We start from the raw sequence: 21902 nt of genomic DNA on the forward strand, positions 1-21902 counted from the left end.
ATGTCCCAACGTTACGGTAAAAATGTCCGGTTGAAATGGGAAACCAACATTGGTCCCAAACGGTCATCTCCTGCTGCTAATCCCTAGCCTAAACCTAATCAACCCAACCAACAAAGACAACAAGTACTAGCCAGTCAGAGTAGGATGGGTCTTTGCGGTATGCAGGTGGGAAAAAAATAATCCGCCTCCTACTCCAAAGGAGCTGAGTTTATATTGACATCATCTGAACTTCCCCGGGTCATAATTACTACGGCCGCGATATGGCGTCTGTAACTCAAAGGTGACCTCCAGCTTACTAATAGATGATAACAGCCTACTGAGCCAATTAGGAGGTAGATTAGGGCCATACTACTTCAAATCTATGGGTCCCGATGACAACTGATAACAGCCATTTAGTGGGCCGATAACATCTGAAGCGAGTGTCAGGACTGTGTGTGTGTATTTTAGCTTACACGCAAACTGTGCATATTCTATGCATGTAGATGTGTTCAGACGTGCACTGATTTGTGTGTGTAGCCACATACCTCGACACAAGTGTGAGCGTGTGTGTGTGTGTGTGTGTGTGTGTGTGTGTGTGTGTGTGTGTGTGTGTGTGTGTGTGTGTGTGTGTGTGTGTATGCACCTCAGTAAGTGTGTCAGCTCTGGAGTTTTTTTGCCCGGCTATGTGGAACACGGCAGATGTGCTCAGTTCTCCCCTGAGGATGCTGCCTCTCTCTGTCTCTGTCTCTCTCTCTCTCCACTCACTCTCATCTAACTCGCTCATCCGCACATACCCTCCAATGTTTATACACTGCTGCTCCTCAGATAATAAGCTGACTTCAGTACTCATCCCCTCCTTCCTTCCTTTGGTTACTTATTCCCTCTTCTATCTCTCTCCTGACATCCTTCTGTGCCTCTCACGACATGTTGTCGCTCAGGTTTTTTTAACCTTAACTTGTCCAGATTTCACTCTCTATAATATTTGCTGCGTGTTTCAGTGATGGGGGGAGGGTTTGCCTTAAGAAAGACAAAATTTCATTTTGGAGGTTTTTTACATTTTTGCCAGGAAAACTATTCCTGAGTCAGCAATGTGGAATATCATGTTACTTTCTGCATGAAAATATTCAAATTCGAAGTTAATGAATATCAAATATCAGTTTTTGCCTTCATTACAAAACTGAGTCAGGGGTCTCAAGCTCAAATTACCTCAAGGCGCAGGCTAGGTTGTTGTCAGTGAGGAGGGCTTCTTCAACACTTGGAAGAAGAAAAAACAATTGATCAGTTTCAACCATATACGCGCTCTCTCCATCTCTCAGATAAATAAATATGTGTAACAATGTGCACACTCTGAAGCTGAGCAGCTCAACTTTCCCTCCCCACTTCTTCGTACTTAGCATAGTGCTCTGCATATTTAGTAAGAGCATAGAGAGAGTAACAGCTCTCGAGATCGCATTGCAGGAGAACAGCAACTTTTTGATTGCAGATAAGGTCGGAAACACATTAAACTCCACAAACAACTAATTAATTGTCCATCCTTCTTGAAAAAGTCTATCCTCCAGGTCAACCTCTGTTTTAGGTTTAGAAGAAGACATTTTGGCGTCAGTTGCGCCATAGTAAATCTGAGTGCAGGTGGTCATATGGCTTGCTAAATGTGAAATATAGTGCTCTAATTTTGCAGGTTTTGCCAGAAATTAAATGATTGTGCTAAAATAAAATATGGAAAATGAAAAGTTAATTAGCCAGGTGTAATAATACATTTTAAATATGTGGGTGGCCTTTTGAAATTGATTTATGGGCCCGATCTCCTCCTGTAGGACGGTATTTTTGGAAAATAATAATGCTCAGCATTCTTGAATCCCTTGATTTTGGCACCATCTTTGGTCTAGCATTGTCAGTGCACTGGTATTTTGCACACATGCAAAGCATCAGTGTACTGAAAACAATGTTAGTTTTCTGTCTAAATAAAATGCATTACTTCCTGTGCAGCAGGTTTAAAAAGTGATCAACTTCCAAGAACTTGCTTTATGTTGAGTGACTATCATATGGTATCAAGTGGTTGTAAAATGTACCTTGATTTCTGTGAATTCAGTAACAAGCATCACTTTTTTAACCTCCTTTTTTTTTCAAGCTCACATACAGATACAGTTACAGATACACACACACACACACACACACACAGCTCTTCCATCCACTACAGACTTCTCCATGTATATGAGTCCATTTAGTCCCAACTAGGCCACAGCGTCACATGAGCAGTTAGTCACACCATAAATCACACCAGTTCCTGCCATTCCCTCCCTTGAGTACAGCTGCTATTTTCAGTCAGGAAAACAGTGAAAGAAGTGAAAGTATTCATCCTGCAGAAAACAAAAAAAGAAATATTCTTATTCAATTTATGAGATCGCATAACGTGCAGCGTGGACTGTCGTCGCCTCGCGTTTTGCACACATTCTATCAGCCCAGATAAAGTGAAAGTGAGGAAGAGAGGGAGAACAAGGTGACACCACAAGCAACAAGAGTGTGGATAATGAAAACTAAACACCATCCTTTCTCTCTTTCCTCCTGTCTCTGTCGTGCTTTCTGCTCTGCACCACTGGTTTGTCTGTATGCTAGTCAGGGGATTTGAACAGTATGTGTGTATCAGTGTATTTGTGCGCACGTGTGTTTGTGTAAGAGAGTGAACAGCCAAACAGCGGGTGCATCTTTTGAAAATTTTGATGGAAAAAAGTCCTGGTTTTTCAACAAACCCTACAGATGAGACCGTGAAGAGAACATTTTGTAATTTTCTCATAATCTTTTTGAGATTGTTTATGCCAGTCTGCGAGCAGCAAGATGAGAAGGAACCCAAAATATGGGCAATCCTTAAATAAGTTAGACAGTCCTGAGATAAATCACATCGATTCAGCTGTTTGATGTCAGAGGATCAATAACTGGGTTTACAAGTGGGGTAATATTCTGTTAATACTCTGAGTGATAGCTAATCAGAGTAAGAGGCCTTGTATTAAAATGCAGTCTGCATCTGGATGTGCAGCCCAGATAATGAACAATCTAATCACACACGCAGATTTACAGCCATTATTAGTGTGCATTTATAAGCGTTCTTGTGCTCTGCATTCTGTCCACGTTGTCACCTGGATCTCATTTTCCATTTGCAATAATGCTCCTAATGTCCAACTCTAAACCCCTGCAGTGTTGTGTATAGGTGCTCTGTATAGTCTGGATTAAGCTCTTCTTTTCAGTCTGCTTAATGCTGCAATGCAGTTTATCAATTTATTAAGTCTTTGAACAATCTTTAGTCTAAAAGCTGTGTTAAATTCAGACACAACAGAAGTTATATTGTTATTTTCAAAACTAGATTAGGTGATTATATTCAACACATCTTGGACTACAAACATCTTGGCATCTGGCTCAATAACAAACTCACTTTTAAAACTTACATTAAAGCTGTTGCTGATTGAATTTGTTGAAGGTTATCTTCTTTTATGGCTAAAAAGATTGTGATTCTGCAGATTGTGCAGACTTGCATCTCCCTGTTAATACCACCACTATACAACATCTAGATGCTGCCTTTCACTCTGCTGTGGCTGTTATGGTGCACTCTGCTGCACTCTCCATCAAAGCCAGGGCTGGTAAGAGAACACCATTGCCTCTTGTTTATTTGTACAGCTTTTCTAAATAGACCTTATCTCACTTCTGGCATACAGATCTTGAGCTTATCAGACTTGCCCTGAAGACTGGCATTTGCTCCAGGTTCCTAAAGTAAATTCAGAGCTTGGGAAGCTTTCTACGCAGCCTTCCATCCTGCAGGAATAACTTACAACAGATCTTGAAACTAGATACTCTGGGTAGTTTCAGCAAACTCATTAGGACCCGATGACTTTAACTGTGAATGCTTTTAGTAGTGGTGCTTTGAATTAATTATTTGTCTATAATTTCAGTCATGTTTTTGATTTTTTTGCATTTTTATTTCAAATGCATTTTGGCATCACCCTAGCAGTCCAGTCCTGTAAATTGCAAAGGTGTAATTGGGGTTAAATTGAATAATAACATTAAGGGGTGTCCCAGTAAGTCATGACAATGTGACAGTGAGCCAGCAAGCACAATACCAAGACCTTGAAAGTGAAGCAAAATGTCTTCTGTTAAAAAATTCAATGAATGAGAAAGAAGTTGTTACACTATCTGTCGAACTGGAGAACACTACAAGGTAAAAGACATTTTACTAGCCAGAGAAAATAATTCTTGAAATCTACATTAACTGTAGTCAAACCTGTTTGGGGTTTTTTTCCACTAGGGGACAGCACAACAAGCTGTTAACATAACAGTGACATATAATTGCCTTATAAAGTTGATATGGTGAACTTGGTAGCGAACAGTTGCCTCTTTACACATCAGTCAGACAGCAAAGTAACATTAGCATTTATTTGGAATCTGAGGGAAATATCTGGCTCTTCATGTAAGCTGAAAAATCACCAGCTAGTTGCTACTTAGCTGGTGAACACAGCAGAGTCTGTCTGTCTGCTGTTTGGTGTGAACAGGTTGCATAAAGTTACTTTATCATAGCTTTTTTTGCTAATAAACAGCTGCCTGCTGCTGCTGGAAACTGGTTGATTAGCATAATGAGAGTGAACCAAAATCAAAAGTTGCAAGCCAGAAAACCAAATAATGAGCTAAAAGATGCTAACAGTCCATATAGCTGAGGGGAGCTGCAGAATAGGCTGATAACTCTCGCGAGGTTTTTCACTACAAGTGACACCTTTCATATTACACAGTAATTTTTTTTCCCTTGTTGATAAAAAAATATTGATTAGTGCAACACAGATTGAATGTTGTTAGAAATTGGCTGGTGGATCACAGAGATGTATAGACCTATATGGATGATGTGATGGGTTGAAGTAATGAGCATGCCAGCTGAGACTTGTGAAAGACTTCAAAGTTCCTAATGAAGAGAAGAGATGTGGACGAGATGTAGCATGTAGAAGCAGGATGGATGATATTAAGTTATAAATGGTGCAGTGGGCGAGGCTTGGTGGTGTGTATAAGCTGAGAGATCAACAAATTTCAACAAGGAAAGTGTGAAATGCTCTTGTTGGGTTTCATTCTCTCATCTGTCAACAGATCAGTTGGAAGCAAAAATGGTTGCAGCAAAGTGTGTGTCAGTAATGTAATGTAACGATGTACCTCCTGACTCTGTCTTTATCCAGATGTTTTGGACAGCATGGCGAGGTTCAGCGTTCAGGGAGTGTTCAACTACAGCATGCTGACTCTGTCCGACCATGAGAGAGTTTTGTACATCGGAGCACGGGAGGCACTGTTTGCCCTGGACCCCAACGACATTAGCAGACAGTTACGGCCACAGGTAACACAAACACATATACACACACAAAAGCTATCACTAAAGGGGATTAAGATTTACAAAAGCTAAACATGGACCAATAAGGATTCAAGAAAAACAATTCTATCCACAACACTGTCTTACTGTCACCTGCGCACACCTGCGCTGAAAGGCTTTTGAAGAAATGCATTAAATTAAATGATAACACATTAGATTTAATATCACAGTACAACATGATGGACAATTCAGGAACAAAAAGCATCATCTCCTCTACACTGCCTAGTTACTGAGCACTGCAGAGTTAAACACACATTTCAAATTTGTAATTTAAATACATTAAATTCAATTATGATACAAATTGTGATATAATTACTATATAAAAGCTTTAAAATTGCAGAGGTTCAGCTTGGATAAGCAGGAAAAGAAACATAAAGCATAATCTCTGCCTTTGCCACACTTCATGGCTGCCTATTAACTTACAGACTGACCTTAATTTATTCCCTTTTTTTGGCTCATTTTTGGATTCAAGGACGTTTGAGAACACACACAGAAAAAAATTCTGGCAGATAATCAAAGAAGGTAATAGCACCATTATAAAGTCGACTGAGTCATACTAGTTGTTGGGTCTTTTATTGGTCTGGCCTGTATTTTTATTAAATCTTCAGGCATTGTAGAAACTAATAATGTACAAACTGTCAAGCTATTTAATGCCTTCTCAAAATGTATTACCGTATCCTCCTTGAAGGGTCACAAAATATAATAAAATGTATTAATTGCTGCTGCTAGCTAAGAGCCATGTGCCTCCAGTATGTCAATTTTTCCAAAGCAGAAAACAGCCTTGCTTTTGGTTTGACCCACATGTGTTTTTTGAGTTTAATGAATTGCTTTTTGAGAGGGGTAAACCACAAACCAGTGTTATTCTCTTTGTTCAACCCATAGAACACCATGTATGCTCAACCACAGAAATGATAAAATGTAGTGGAAGGTTTTCAGACAAGTCAACAATATTGTAGATTAGATAATTAAAATTTAGTGAAAAAAATAGATGTTATTAAGACATAAGATAGAGGTTACATGGCTGGTGTAGTGTTATGAAGATAGTTAGCTTCAGCTAGGTAGCTGTACCATCAGTATTTCAGTCAAGCTAGCTAGCCACACAAAAATAAATATCTTTTTTTGCTTTTTAACCATGCTAGGCATGGTTAACCATAAAAGGCATGTTCAATGGTTTGGTTTATTACTAAATATTTGCAAAGCTAATTACATTTCTATCAGCCTCAGCTGCACTTTGTTTATTGCTAGCTAATGTTAGCATACTAACATGCCAAACTAAGATGCACTGATGTTATATTAATATTTCTTTTTACATTCCATTTCAATTTTAATTCAGATGTTTTATGACATTTTGCCAAGTTATTACTTTATTTGGAAGTTATTTGTGTTATCTGTTGCTAAAAGCTTCCAACAGTTATGGTGAGAGTAAGCTGCCAAATATTAAGCTTGTAATATGTGCAGCTATTTGCTCCAATATTTCACTGCTAACAGCACAAACATATCCACTTTGAATGTGTGGGTGCGTACATACACAAACACTTGCACATACAAGTGCTCCGGCTTTGACCCTGTTTCTCAGAGTTTATGTCCTTGTTTTAATTTGTGGATCTTGTTTTCCTATGAAGACTCTGGGGCAAACCTGTTTGTTAAAAGCATTCTATAAATACCCTTGACTTGACCTGATACACACACACACACACACACATTTACACATACAGAGATGGTGAACCCTGAGAGACTCAATCTGGCTTTGCTTTGCTCTCTCAATAATTGGTCCATATTGCAATCAATACAATTACAGCAGGCGAATGAAGGTGCAGTGAGCAGCCTGCAGAGGTTTGGGGATTGTTATCTGATTTACCACTGTAATGAGCAGTTATTAGATGCACACACACACACATACGCCCACTCTGTCACACGCAACACAGGCACAGGCTGTTTGAATGAGGGTTACAAGTCTTACTGTAATGATAAGACCACCTGTTGTCAGCCCCCAGTGTGCAATGTAGAAGGAAGGAAACACAGAAGCCAACACAGAAAAATGACTGAACAAGGACAAGGGAATAGTCCAACCCTCTGTCACCATCTGCCCATCACTCTCTCACCTCCCCTCCCTCTTCATTTCCTTTAAATGCTACTCTTTTATGTCTTTGCTGCTGTTTACTTGCTGTCTTTCTTCATTGCTTTCATGTCTGTCTTTCTTCCCTGGATATTTCCTCGAGATTTTCTCTAAAAAATTCATACTTTTCTGGTGACGCGCAGCTCCCATAAGTGCTTCCTTCTACATTATTTAGTTATGTTCTTCCTCATAATGCCTGTGGATTGGTTTCCATACTGTCATTCGTTAATTTTGCTCAGTCATCCCCATTTGGTAACTCAGACATCACTGTTACAGTTTTGACTAAACCTGCAACAATAATGCATCTCAGCTCTGTTACGCCTTGTTCCTACATTTTAAAAAGTAAAAAAATGGCTTTGTTTGTATGATATCTGCAATGTCCCACATAGGAGAATGCAACTACAGATCCTGATTTTCAATAACTAATCACATGTGCCAAACTGCAATTTCAATTGACCTGATCTTTGGGTTCACAAGCTGTGCTTGCTTCTTTAAATACTGAAGTGCATTAGTTTAAACCACAGATCTTACAGGTAATTCATACCAACTGATCCAAATGATTAATTCAGTTATTAAACTTTAATCAATATAAGTTAATAATTTCTCCAGTGACCATGGGAATTAAATGTGGATATTCAGTGAACAGTGGTAGAGAGGGGTGAATAATTTCTAATGTGACTTACCACTGAAATGTTATCGTATTAGATCACTGACTTCAACTTAGCTGAAAAAAGATATGTATTGTATCGAAAAAATGTATTCAGCTCATATACTGTATGTGTAATGAATTGGTATAACTATAGGATCAAAAGTTAAGTTTGTTGACCAACTAGGTGCATTGTTATTGTTATTAAAATACACAAAAGTTATTATTATACTTTCCTTCAGTTTTTAAAGCACGACCTATCCACCAGTACAATATATGACAATAATACGTTGTTTGATTGCTGTTGGTTTAAAAGCAGTCAAGTAAATCAGAGTTTAATATGCATTTGCAGCAGCTCTCTGCCTGTAATGACCAGTGTAATTATTTCTAATGGTGTGGAAACCTCTTAGTAAACACAGTTCATATTTGGGACCTCTGTCCACAGAGCAAAGTTCAGCCATGTGTCACATAGTCATTAAAAAAATCAGCTACTGTAAATATTACTAAATAGCAAAGGTCATCAGTGAAAGGAGGTGTGGACATATGAAGTATGGAAGAATGTGCACTTTTCTTTCTTCATGGTTTTTCCCCCCACACGATTCAGAAAACGCAGAGCAGATTGTACCTTTTGGAGGCCAAAAGCTTGTCGGTCACTGAAGTAGTACCCTGCATGATGATGCCCTTTCTTGCCAGTCCTTTTTTGATCCCTTAAACAATGGCAATCATCAGGGAAAACAGCTGCAGTAAGGACCTCATAGCTTCTTACTACCAACACTGTGTTTGATGGGGCCTAGCCAGAAACACTGCTGCCAGGGACCGACAAGTTGTGCTTCTTACTCTGCACTACTTGGGTGACTCAATTAGGAGACTATTTTAACTGACTTAATTATATCTTTAGTTCAGGGTGAGCTGGTATGAATTAATACCCCAATCTATCAAAAACCCCTGTGTGGATTAAAAGGTATGATTCTGCTTCAACAAGGGCCCATTATGTACCTGTTATGGTGCATCTTTGAAAATGTACATTTTTCAGTGCCAAAATGTACTATTTTGTGAGTCTGTGGTTGTTGCCATAGTTACAGCTGCTGGTGGCCAAGGGTGCAGAGCCTATTGGCCAAGTTAAGTAAAATGGCAACAAGGAAAGTTTCCAATGATGTGCCTCTAAGTACAACCCATTAGAAACAAATGTCATTTGCTGTGTACATTATTATTCATGTTCTAGATCAATGAATGAAGGTACTTGCAGAATGAGTTACTTGTTGGCCAAAGGCACTCAACATATGATATGTCTTGGAGATGACATGTTGTCCGCATCACACGTCTCTTTCTCTCTCATCCAGATCGAGTGGCCAGCTCCGCAGGATAAGAAGAGGGAGTGTGTTGCCAAGGGGAAGAACAACCAGGTAATGTGGATTTAAGCTGACAGAGCGCCAGAGTTGGTGGGGTTACCCGTCTTGCTCAAGGGCAGTGCGGCAGTAGTTTTTAAGAGAGTAGTTTATAAGAGCAACATTACTCATTTCACTTTACTCAATTACTTTTTGTCAAGTCAGTGTGAGGTTTCAAACTGGAAACCTTCCAGTCATTACATTAGCACACAGTGAAGTGCATCTTCCCGGCAGGGTTAGAATCAGCAACTTTTAAGGTGGTTCGATTCCCAAAGAGTGATGCTGAGGCTTTAGCAGTTCTTTAATTCTGAATAGAATACAATAGACTACATTGCAATATGTTACAGTACAATAAAATAGAAAACAATGGAATTGAATTTAGCTATTACAGATTATATAACAAATGCAAACATTTCTAATCCACATTTTTGTTTAGGAATTTCTTTCTCTACTGCTAGTTTTATGAATGATGTATAGGGTCATGCATTATATATTAAGCAATTTAAAATATAACTGTACATATGGTTTTACCATTAAAGGAATAGTACATTTTTGAGAAATAGGCATGGCTTCTTTTTTGGTCGACTACACTCTCATGTTTGTCGTTAATGATGGTATCCCAAGTACAAAATTTGCTCAGACTGGAAACACAGGGAAACATTGTATAAACAACAAGTTGAGTAATTGTCGGTTGGGTAAATTCTGACTTCCTGGAGCCTTACACTGACAACAAGACTCCGTCACTGGACTTGGCAAAGATATGGTCCAGGAGATAACCCCCATAACACCACCAGTTTATGCATATTACTGAGCAGTAGAGGCGCTGGTAGGCAGATTTTTTTACCTTCAGCTGTTTTTTAGTCTTTATGTTAAATTAAGCTAGCTGGCTGCTGGCAGTAGCTTCATGTGTAGTGATAACAGTGATATCAATCTTCTCATTTGACTCTCTGCAAGAAAGCACATAAGTGTATTTCCAAAAATGTCTCATTAGTCCTTTAATGTTTGCATTTGCTGCTTATAATGATGTACTACAGTCAGAGACACATTCTTCAGTCGCACATAAAAGTCTCGTAATGATGTTCCACTTTTTCCAAATATATTATTATTTTATTTATGAGCAGAGTAACTTTGAAATTCAGCATTAACTCTACACTCTTCAGGCTTATGATCCTCCAGTTCTTCCCATCAGTTGTGGTACATTTGTAAACACAGATAGTGAATTAGGTCCCAGTTCTGTTAGTCTCAGCAAGAGCTTTTCCCTGCTTAGGCTGCATAATGTGAATTTGCAAGAGGTCTTGTTTAATATTTCATAGAAACACGCAGAGCTAAAACTTCTCACACAACAGCAACTTTTGATGTGGTTTGAAACAGAAGGGGAAAGAAAAATAGTTCACTGGAGTGCAGTAGTAGCAACTCTATTTTAACTGCAATTGACTCAAACTGAAATAAAAATTATATGTCAAGAAATTAATATAACTGGAGATTTAAAAATATTCCGGTGCTTTAACACAGTTATTAAAATTTCATGCACCTCTTACTGTAAAATACGACAGGCTGTGATCAGGATTATTCTGCAGTTACAGACTCTAAATACTAACAAAAGTACATTTCTTATGCACAGCTACTGTAGTCCAGTAAGTGAAATATCAGTGGACGCTTACATATGGTTCAATGTATAACAGGAACTTACTTACTATGCAAGATAACCATATGGTGTTTATACTGTCTGTCATTACATTTAATGATTAGTCTTTTTATGTAATGTTGTAGTTGTGGGCTTGAGAAAAGCCCCGTCTGCCAGACACATCTCATCCTGATTATCCTCAGTGATTGCAGGAGTTGTAAAAATGAATTTAAAATAATGCAAGTGCTCATATTACAGCAGTTAAATAGAGATATTGTTTTGCTGCTGCAATGGCAACATCAACCGGATGCACTGAATTATTCATAGCTTTAGTTTGCATCATGTGTGAGCATCTGTTTCCAATTCCATTCAAAGAGCTTTATTGTTCATCACAGCACAGACATTAAAGGGCATTCCCCATAAAACAGTGCATATGTTATACTGTTAATTACACACATGTCCTTTGAATTAAAACAATCTGACGCTTTTTTGTTCAGTTTAAAGGTTACTGAAATAAATGTGGTTGCATCACAGTTTATTAGGTGATGTCATTCAATTGGACTCTTTATGACAATATTTGTTATTAAGTTAGACAGAACAAATAAAGGTGAAGCTGCCAGTATTCAGTGGCTTCACATTTAACCATTTGTGCACAAAGAAAAGAAAAGAAATTGACCATGTTGCCCTAAGAATTCTGTTAGGACAGTCAAAATTTCCTTTCAATTGTTGACTGGCCAACTGATTTCACAATTTTTGATAAAAGGATATAATCAGCAAACATGATCTAACTACCTCAAGATTATTGAGGACTTCCAGGTGAACGGGGATTTGTAAGAATTAAAACTAAATCTAATCTAAAGTCTTCATGATACAGAGGTATAAACTTAATAGAGGACAAACCAACACTCATTTGTCCCTTTAACAATTTCTCCTCTCTCCTTCACAGACCGAGTGCTTCAACTACATCCGTTTCCTGCAGAGCTACAACCGCACACATCTCTACACCTGTGGCACCTACGCCTTCCAGCCCAAATGCACCTATGTGGTAAGCATGTGTGTGTGTCTGTGTGTGTCCCTAGATATTGAGTCAGTGCTGACAGGTGTCAACTTGAGATATCTGCCTTCTGACCCGAGGCTAAGACCTCAGTACCTTGATAAAAATAAATGCAACGGAAGAAAGTATCTCACACTGGGTTAGCTGAATGTGTAAAGGCTAGTGTGTGCGTACATGTGCACGTGTCTATATGTGACATTGATGCATTAGGACAACATGGTGAGGGTTGAAGCTATAGTCCTAGTAATAGACAGAGCTTGCAGCTGTGTCATGTGGGTCATAATATATACTGATCATCAACCACCTGTGTTTCCCATTTTGTGCCTGTCTGTGTGTGTGTGTGTGTGTGTGTGTGTGTGTGTGTGTGTGTGTGTGTGTGTGTGTGTGTGTGTGTGTGTGTGTGTGTGTGTGTGGTGTGTGTGTGCAGAATGCAGACTATTTCACCCTCAACACTGGCGCCCTGGAAGATGGGAAGGGCAAATGCCCATATGACCCTGCTAAGGGGCACACTGGCCTGATCGTGGGTAAGTAAAAGTGTGGTTGTGTTACTCACATACTGTACTTGGCCTTATGTGAATGCATGCATATTTGCATTTACTCCATACACTGTACAGACAACACTGATTTTTTATAATACAAGAAAGTACAGGTTGTAAAATACTGTGAGGGTTTCTGAACAGGTTTAATCAGGGTGTGATTTGCTGGGGTGAGAGATTTCCCCCCCACTGGTGTATAAATCCCTGCCTCTGCAGAGTTATTTTTATCCCTGGTAGGGACAAAAATGTATCACCCTCATAGTGATTTATGCTGGTTCACCCATAGACCATATAAGGTATCTAAAATAAATATAGGGTATTTAAAAAAAAATCTGTCATTAGTACAAACAACAATAAAATCAGAAATGGACTTTGACTGTCAGCGCTCGCACTCGTGTGACAATAGAGATGTTGCCATGTCTAGGCTACGTGATGACGCAGTAAGCAGATCAGGGTTTGCCTCCTTCCCTGCTCAGAGATTTGCAGAGATGTGGGTAAAAGAGGGGCAACACGCTGCAGATGACCCTTCCACAAAAAGCATAAAATGAAGACAGAAGTCTGTCATCAAAGCAGACTGTTAGTGTGATAAGCAGCCATGTAGTCTATTTATTTTATGATGGCAGCATGTTGTGATGATTTTCTGTACAATATTGAAGTTTGCTGTGCGCTGCATATAAAGCTGAATTAAACAGTGACTTTCAAGAATGACATTAAGTGTATTGGCACATCTGGCTGAGTGGTACAATCCATAGTACTGAAAGGAGTGTGGGGATTTAATTCTGGCATGTTAACCTGTTAAGCAACACTGAGGCACTTAAGCCTTGGTGGCATTATTTTCAGGATCACTTAAACTCATTTTGACTGTTTGGTTGTAAAATTTAAAGATTTCCCTTTTAAGTGAGACCAGGGTTATGACTGTGATCAAAAGGGTTGAAGAACAGTAACCTTTTTATTATGGGTACATTATTTTCGGGCTTGTGCACAAAAAGGGGGTGCCCTCTAAGAGGTTATATTAGCATTTAACCTTTTGTGTTGTTGTATATGATCACATCTCCTGGTCCGGATGATGGAAGGACAAAGCATGAACTTGACATCACATCCCTGCGGGAGAAAATATTGCACTACTTGATTAAAGTTTTTTAAAAATGGATTCAAATATTCCTGCAACTGCAGTGGTCAAGTTCAAGTTTCTTAATTGTTTTATTAAAGTTCATTATTATTTTATAAATGTTACTGTAAGAGCTGCAAGAAATAGCCCAATAGGCTCCATAGTCTATAGGGGCCCACTATGGTTCTGATTTATTTTGATGAATAAGAACATTTCAAAAACATCCCCCCTCCGATTTTTTCACAAATCGTACCCTGGGTTTTAATGATCATCAAAGGAACATTTCACCCCAAAAAGAAGAATTAATCAGTAGCTGGAAATCCATTGGCATTCATAACAACCCGAAATACACTGTCAGCTCTTGTTGTTCCATCTCAGCAATCTGTTTATTGGAGTGAACAGCAGCACATTTTACAGCTCTAACAGAAACATAAAATGTCCATCAAATTTCCACAAACTGCTCCTGCAGCATTTCCCATCTGTTTTGTAACCATACGATTGCACTGAGAGTCCAGAGGTCCAATTTAACTTTGCATTCTGCATTCACTTCAGTATGGACAGCTTCACTGAACCTACAGGCGCCCATTCTCCATTCTTTTTTGTGTTTCCCCGCTGAACCATTGACCTTCGCTCATTGTAAGTCTCTGCAATTGTGGCTGAAAAACAGAGTTAAACCAAAGCTTGCATTTTGTTGGTACAGATAAGGAGCTCTACTCAGCAACGCTCAACAACTTCCTGGGTACAGAGCCGGTCATTCTGAGGAACCTGGGCCAACAGCACTACAGCATGAAGAGCGAATACTTGCCTGCCTGGCTCAATGGTAAGTGAAAAAGAGGACGTTAGAAAGTCAAAAAGAAAGAAGTGAAAAAGCTGCCAAGTAAAAGAAAGAGAGGGAGGGGAGAAAATGGGGAGGAATGGGTAGATAAAATAATTTAAGAATGTTTTTTTACAAATTTGGTCAATATTTATGTTTGCATTTGATCAGTTATGGGTATAAGTGTGAAACCTCTCAGTTCATTTTTGATTTCTAAGGGGCATTATGAAGGGGCGCAGACCAAAATGCCTCTGGATGCAATTGATTAGACGTACAACCAATCAGAGCAATGAAACATGTGACGTAGTGCTGAGTGACACATGCAAGTTGGACAGTGCTTCGTCTGTTTTCAAGAAGGAAAAAATGGCAGCGTGGTCACAAATTTTCTCATATTACTGCTAGACGGTACACTAAAATATGTTTCTGAAAACAGTTGAGACAGGAAATAGGCAATGCAGTAACATATTTAACATAACATATTAGATCACCACTGCTTAGTTTGACAGTTGACTTTGAGTTTTGTGAGCCTGGTGCGTTGCACTGGATGGACTTCTGCAGACTGTTAATGTTAATGAATGTAGAAGACATGGAAATAAGCAGCAGCATTGTTCTTGTATTACAGGATAACTTATCAGCCCTAGTACATAGTATTAAATATTAAAATGTAACTTAAATGTTATTGTGTTCTTACATACCCTTGTTTGAATGCATACTACAGAAAAACATACTAAAACAAGGAACACAGAGGTTATCTTTTTCCTTTATATTGTTTGTATTTTCAAACATGTTTCATTTATGCAAGAAAATTGAGGCTTTCAGAATCAGGACTAACTGATGTGTTTGGTAAATGTGATACTATCTTGGGTAACAAGTTTTGGCCGAGACTGCTGTTTAAACTTCCAAACTAAATAAAGAGAATCCCATGCACGCCATGTTTAGTCACAGTGTGCTCGGGAGGAGGGTAGCTAAAAAAAATTGCATCCTTAAATTATATTCAGAAGAAAATTTAAATCAATGGAAAAATATACATTCGTCCATACTTTTCCATACTCAGAATTCTACTAAAATATTCCGCATCAGTCCAGCAGTAAGGTTTTTCCCAAGAAAGACATTGCAACACTGACAAATTAAATATGTCTTCAAATAAAAGAAGTCACATTATAGGTTGATAACGCTGTTGGCTTTGGAGTGTCATTCAAGGAAATAAAAGCCAGAAACTTGCAAAGGAACAAGAGAAATGAGTGCAGGAAATGAAGCGCAGGACTCAGCTACAGCGAAGGATCGTTATCTTTTTTTTTCGAGGGAGGAGGTGGGGAAAGGATTGAGCCACTTGGAGAGAAATGAAGGGGAGAGAAGAGGATGAAGTCACAGCAGGAAAAATGGGTGATGAAAGAACAGACATTAGGATTGGCGATGAGCAGATAGAGGGTGAGGTGAGGGGAATGGAGATAGGAGGGGGAGGAAGGAGGAACATACAGATGAGGCTGTTTGGACCGATGTGTCAGTGTATTATTCGCGCTGATACAAAGCTTTTAGTAAAAACTAGACTCGCAATGAGGCGTGCCTCATCTTAATTGAGTTTTAGAATCCCATGAAGGTGTAAAATGCTGCTTTAAAGGCTTTTATACTCAAAAGAACATACCGTCTGGGGAAACATTGTATCCTTGTAATAAATAAAATACTTTTGGATTAAATGGTCAAATTTAAAGCCCTCAGCAGCTTGAGTCCGAAAATGTCTGGATCTGGCTTTTTAAGAAAAAAAAAACAAAAAAAAAACCCACATCATTCACAAGCTAATGAGGACTGGATATAGAGAGAATCTGAGAAAGAGGAAGTGAGAAAGACAAAATGGACCACTAATAGGGAGCACTGGAGAGACAGAGAGCGAGAAATGACTGGAGAGATGAGGCGAAGGAGAGAGTGATGATAGAAAATAGACACAGAGGTGAGAAGGGACTGCAGGGAATGAGATGGAGGTGCCAAGCCTGTACGTGTGTGTGTATGTGTGTGTGTGTACACGCTCGTGTTTGTGAGAGAGAGATTCAGTCCAAATGCACCTACAGGCTGAGACTGTCGATTTGTTCAGTTGTGATGTATGTCTTTATTATCACGTGTAAATACACTTTGTGATACTACCCCTCTGTGTGTGTGTGTGTGTGTGTGTTTGTGTGTGTGTGTGTGTGTACAGAGCCAGACTTTGTGGGCTCAGCCCTGGTGAGGGAGAGCATCGGCAGCAAGGAGGGTGACGACGACAAGATCTACTTCTTCTTCAGTGAGCGAGCATTGGAGCTGGACTGTGACACTGAGCTCACTGTGGCCAGAGTGGCCCGTGTCTGCAAGGTAACACTTCCACCATTAATCACATCTGATCCTTAGGACTTATTCTCACTCTGTTTGGTATCTGTGGAAGTTTATCAATGACAAATGCTAGGAAGCAAGCACAAACTAATTCAAACAGTAATCAATCTGCAAGTGACTCTAAGAGAACAGATTGGTAAGCCCAAAACAAGTTTTGACAGCAAAATCATAATTTCATGCACGCTTGGCTTGAAATCAGCTGTTTTGGCAGCTGTTTATGAGCACATTTAATAATGCGAGAGAGCACTTGCTAACAATTTTGGGTTTTTAGGCTTCAAAAGGAGATTCCCATATAAGGAGGCATCTGCTAGAGTTGTTTTACAGTTACATTTGTGGATAAATTAAAAGCCAATGAATCACACCAGGAATAGCCTGATATTGTTTTTTTAACTCACTTCCTGTGGATTTTGCTCTGCTTTTACTTAAGATTTGTTTGCAAAGTACACAAACCGCCCAAACTGAGAGTACAGAGAAACTTAATCATACAACTCTCACTTCTTGAGGGCTCAAAAACTAACTTGAATCTTGACTTGTTCATCGATTACAGCTCACATTTTGTGTGTGCTCACTGAATAATATTGACATCCCTGAACTGTATGTATCCATCTAATTATCAAGCAAATTTAAAGTGAAGTACATAGTTCTGTCTAACATCCCATATGGTGTGTAAGTCATTACATAATCAAGGTGGTGTGTAGCACATGATAAACACATGATACTTTCTCCACAAACCCTCTGTGTAAACATGAGCTGACAGAACAGATTTTCTTAAAAAGCTAAGACACTGTCTATAACATGTTTAATTGCTGCTCTTTGCTGTAATTGGAGCAGAATTTCAGTTTACTAACAGTTTGTTTAATGCAAAAGTAATTACATTGACACAGAACTAATTAATGTATTTATTTGCTAAATTAATGACCTCATCAGGATAACTGATGAGCTTTGATATACCACAGTGATTATGGCGAGACATCAGAGGTGCTTCTTGTTGTGAGCAGAGTCACTCAGTGAGACATGAGGTGTCAGTTCGTTTTATTTTGTTTGATTTCAGTGACCTTTCACTTAATGCAGCAAGGGTGTAGTGTCATTTTACAGTTACATTTGCAACCATATAATCTCAGTAACCTTTAAACTGAGCAAAATAGAGACAGATTGTTAACAGTCTGAGGAGATTTGCGTAATTAAGTGTAAAATATATGCACTATTTTATGGGAAGTGCCCTTTAATGTCTGCTCTGTGATGAACAATAAAGCTCTGAATGAAATTAGAAACAGATGCTCACACATGATGAGTACTAGAGACATGAATAATTCAGCGCGTCCTGCCAATACTGCTGTTGCAGCAGCATCACAAAATGTCTTTATCTTACTGCTGTAATATGAGCATTTGCATTTTTAATTCCTTTTTTACAGTGCATGCAATCATCGAGGATAATAAGAATGAGACGGATCTGGCAGACAGGCCTCTTTTGAGTGCACAGAATGCTTTATAAAGGACCGACTTATCAATATATACGGGGATGTTTATTGTATAATTGAATATTATTATCATGATTATCCTGCTTTTCAATAGAAGCCTTAAACATCTCTGGGTCTAAATACTCCTTCAGAGCCTTTTCCAACATGACAACAGTCAGCCAACTCACATGGAACAGATTAACTGTATTATGGTGTGAATACAGACTCTGTACAGTGTATGCACAAAGATAATATTTGGCGCCTGTGAGATGAAGGTGGTGCTACTGAAATGCAACATAAGACAGCAGCAGAACAGTAGAGCAAAACAGTGAGCAGTGTGCTCTGTTGCACCTGTAGCCACACCCAAAAGGGATGTCACAGTGCAGTGACACCCTACAGTACACTTCTACATCCCTGCCTTATTGCCTTATAGTATGCCGCACAGAGCAGTGTGTCAGGGAACTAAAGGTTGGCTATGATCAGCTCATATCAGCCGTACGTTAATAAGATCTGATATATCTCCTCGCAGGGTGATCTGGGTGGTACCAGGACGCTGCAGAAGAAGTGGACCACCTTCCAAAAAGCCCGGCTGGAGTGTTCCCTCCCCGAGCGTCATGTCTCCTTCAACAACCTCAGAGCTGTCTTTACCCTTCCGGGGCAGGACTGGCGGGGGACCACTTTCTACGGCATCTTCCACGCTCAGTGGTGAGTCAGGTCGACCATTGTCAGAGACAAGTCTGAGGATATAGCTCAGTTTCAGTATCAACCTCAGATAATGTGATGATATTCTGCTGTACGGCACAGTTAATTATTACATGTGCCATCTGCTGTCAGGGTGAGACACTACATCACTTTGCCAATATGTCACATACTGGGCTTTTATTAAAATCACGGGTCAGACAGTCGGTCTGATATGATGGCTCTAATTATCTACTTTGTGTGATTAGGTATTTACTGAGTAATTGGGCCTTTAATATAATAGGCCTTTAACCGACACTAATGTGAGTTATTTTGAGTGGATACAACTCAAGTATGCTTGAATAGCTTTTATTGGTTGTAATGTCACATGTACATGTTGTTATAGAGGACTGAGAACCCACTTGTTACAGAATCAGACTGATTAAGTCAGGTCCTCTGCAACTGAACATAAGCAAGAAGAGGACAAATTTTCACCGGAAGACTTTCCTTCAAAAATATCAATAGACTAGTGACTCACTGGTCAAATCAGACTATTCATATCATTCATTATTTGTTATGATTTTCAGTAGAAGTTTGATGAACCAATTTAGAACTTCATTTCCTCCTGAGGGCAGAAATTCATCACACCGCAGGTTATTTTTGGAACATTTGTTAGAATGATCAGGAAAAACAAACTCTGTTGTTGCTGTTCACTGTTCTTTGCTTGATAAAATCAAGGCAAGATAAAACAAACTTTATGACATTTCTCATCTAAAGTAACTACATAGAAAGCTAATTTCGGGTGGGGTAGAGGGCGGGTTAGTGTGAGATAGAGGGATTGGATAATTAAACTACCACCTAGTAATTACATGGTGTTGACGACAGTAATTTAGTTTTGATAAGTGACTGTTGTATCATTATCGGAATAAAATTTGGCATTTGTTGGACCACTATGTAACTGTAAAGTGTTAGTGAGTTATTTATCAACAAAGAAAGAGGAGACAGGGCAGGAGGTTTTCTTTTGGAGGAAAGTTGGTGACTTTCTCTGTCTCCGGGCAATGCCCTTTGATGTGAGTCTTTTGTGTTCTTCAATAAGATATCATATCGCAAAGTGAACCAGCTTTGAACTTCAATCTTTGTTTCTTCATCCAGAGTTCCCACTGCTGCTGAAAAAAAAGCTTAATCCTTTTTCTCTGTGTGACTCGCTGGGGATTCCTTAAAGCCCCCAGGCTTTGATAGAGATAACATTAAGATAATTGGACATTATGTAAATGATGACTCGGGGTTCAAGCCATAATCTGACTGAATAGGCTAGCTTTTTAACTTGCTAAGACATCAGCAGTGTCCTTTGGTTTGACGTTCACCTTATAAAAGTCGTGGCTCTGCTGCACATTAACAGACTGGAAAAGCACTACCCTCACAGGACAAATCACATTATAGGAATTAATGGACACAATCTCTTCTTTCCTGTTTACAGCTTTCAAAAACTGACATTTTACAGCACCAGTGTATAAATATGAAACTGTGTACCATGATGAATGCTCCTAACAACTAAGAAATACCGTAAATTGGGACTGCTTCTCATTCAGCTGAAGTGCCAATCCAGAATTTATGTGTCCAACATGTTTCAGGGTAGTTTGGGTTTAGTTTCACAGAAACATTATGTCTTTGTATCAATGTTTCAGTGAATCAGTGTGACAGACAAATGAAAAAATATGTTTTTAATCCTGGAAATCAAATATATTTGTGAGATGAAGAGTGCAAGTATGATTTAATGTGTCTGGGTCATACGTCGATAGCCAATTTTAGTCCCACTTGGGGTCTGAAATTGAGTTGGGGAAAAAATCCTCACACCTCAAACTTCACCATTAAATGAAATACATTTTCTGATACACAGAACAATCTGATTGATTTCAGTGGCCTATGTAGGAAATGTATTACATGTACATCAGTTTGAACATTAGTTTGCTTTGCTACAGAAAGAGTGGAGATGCATCAAGACATCTAAACATTTCAACTGACTCAATAATGGATAGTTAGATTGATATTTACTCTATTTATGGCCCTGTGATTACTTTTCTTAAAAATATGACTTTTTAGGATCATGCAAAAATTGCAGTTTAGTGTATGTTCCTTCTTTTTAAATGCTACAGATATTTATATATCGGTATATTTTCACATAGTCCATCCTGTTTATTATATCTCACATCCTTGCATGTTTGCCTGGCTTTACTTGTGCTGTATCCAGTAGCTACTTGCTAACTGAAATGTCACATACTCTACAAGAGGATGACTGCTAATCCGTCTCTCAGTTTTCACCACCACACATCTCTAATTCCCCGCCTTGCCGCTATGTTTCAGGGGGGACGTGGACGTGTCGGCAGTATGCCAGTACCAGATCAGCGATGTGAAGGAGGTGTTTGAAAGATCATACAAGGAATACAGGGAGGCATCCCAGAGATGGGGACGCTACACCGGTGCTGTCCCTGTCCCACGGCCTGGATCGGTAAGTAACTGGTGACCCTGCACTGCTCCCAATCTATTCCTGCATAACAGAAGATAGAATGATTGGACAGAGGAGGGATGGGTGGATAATGAGGGTGGGAGGAAAGGAGGGAAATAGAAATGGGTGGCATGGGTTACTGACGGCAGAGAACAGCAAGAGCTGGCACGGCACGAAAGGCTAAGAACGTCATGACCCAGGACAAAAGGAAAGGAAGCAGAGGAAGGGGTGTGATGGCAGGCTGAGGTGAGATCG

The 21902-nt window shown here is 39.2% G+C and overlaps 1 protein-coding gene across 1 annotated transcript in view; it reads left to right on the forward strand.

The window, feature by feature from the left end:
- sema4c (sema domain, immunoglobulin domain (Ig), transmembrane domain (TM) and short cytoplasmic domain, (semaphorin) 4C) overlaps positions 1 to 21902 on the forward strand; it is a 94814-nt gene that overhangs the window by 61003 nt on the left and 11909 nt on the right. Inside the window, exons 4-11 of the mRNA XM_042422362.1 lie at positions 5181 to 5335; positions 9471 to 9533; positions 12086 to 12184; positions 12621 to 12717; positions 14538 to 14657; positions 16840 to 16991; positions 18996 to 19171; positions 21506 to 21650. Of these exons, the coding sequence (XP_042278296.1) occupies positions 5181 to 5335; positions 9471 to 9533; positions 12086 to 12184; positions 12621 to 12717; positions 14538 to 14657; positions 16840 to 16991; positions 18996 to 19171; positions 21506 to 21650 (1007 nt within the window). The remainder of the gene's footprint in view (positions 1 to 5180; positions 5336 to 9470; positions 9534 to 12085; positions 12185 to 12620; positions 12718 to 14537; positions 14658 to 16839; positions 16992 to 18995; positions 19172 to 21505; positions 21651 to 21902) is intronic.

This window comes from Thunnus maccoyii, chromosome 9, assembly GCF_910596095.1.
Source record: "Thunnus maccoyii chromosome 9, fThuMac1.1, whole genome shotgun sequence".
NCBI classification, from domain to species: domain Eukaryota; kingdom Metazoa; phylum Chordata; class Actinopteri; order Scombriformes; family Scombridae; genus Thunnus; species Thunnus maccoyii.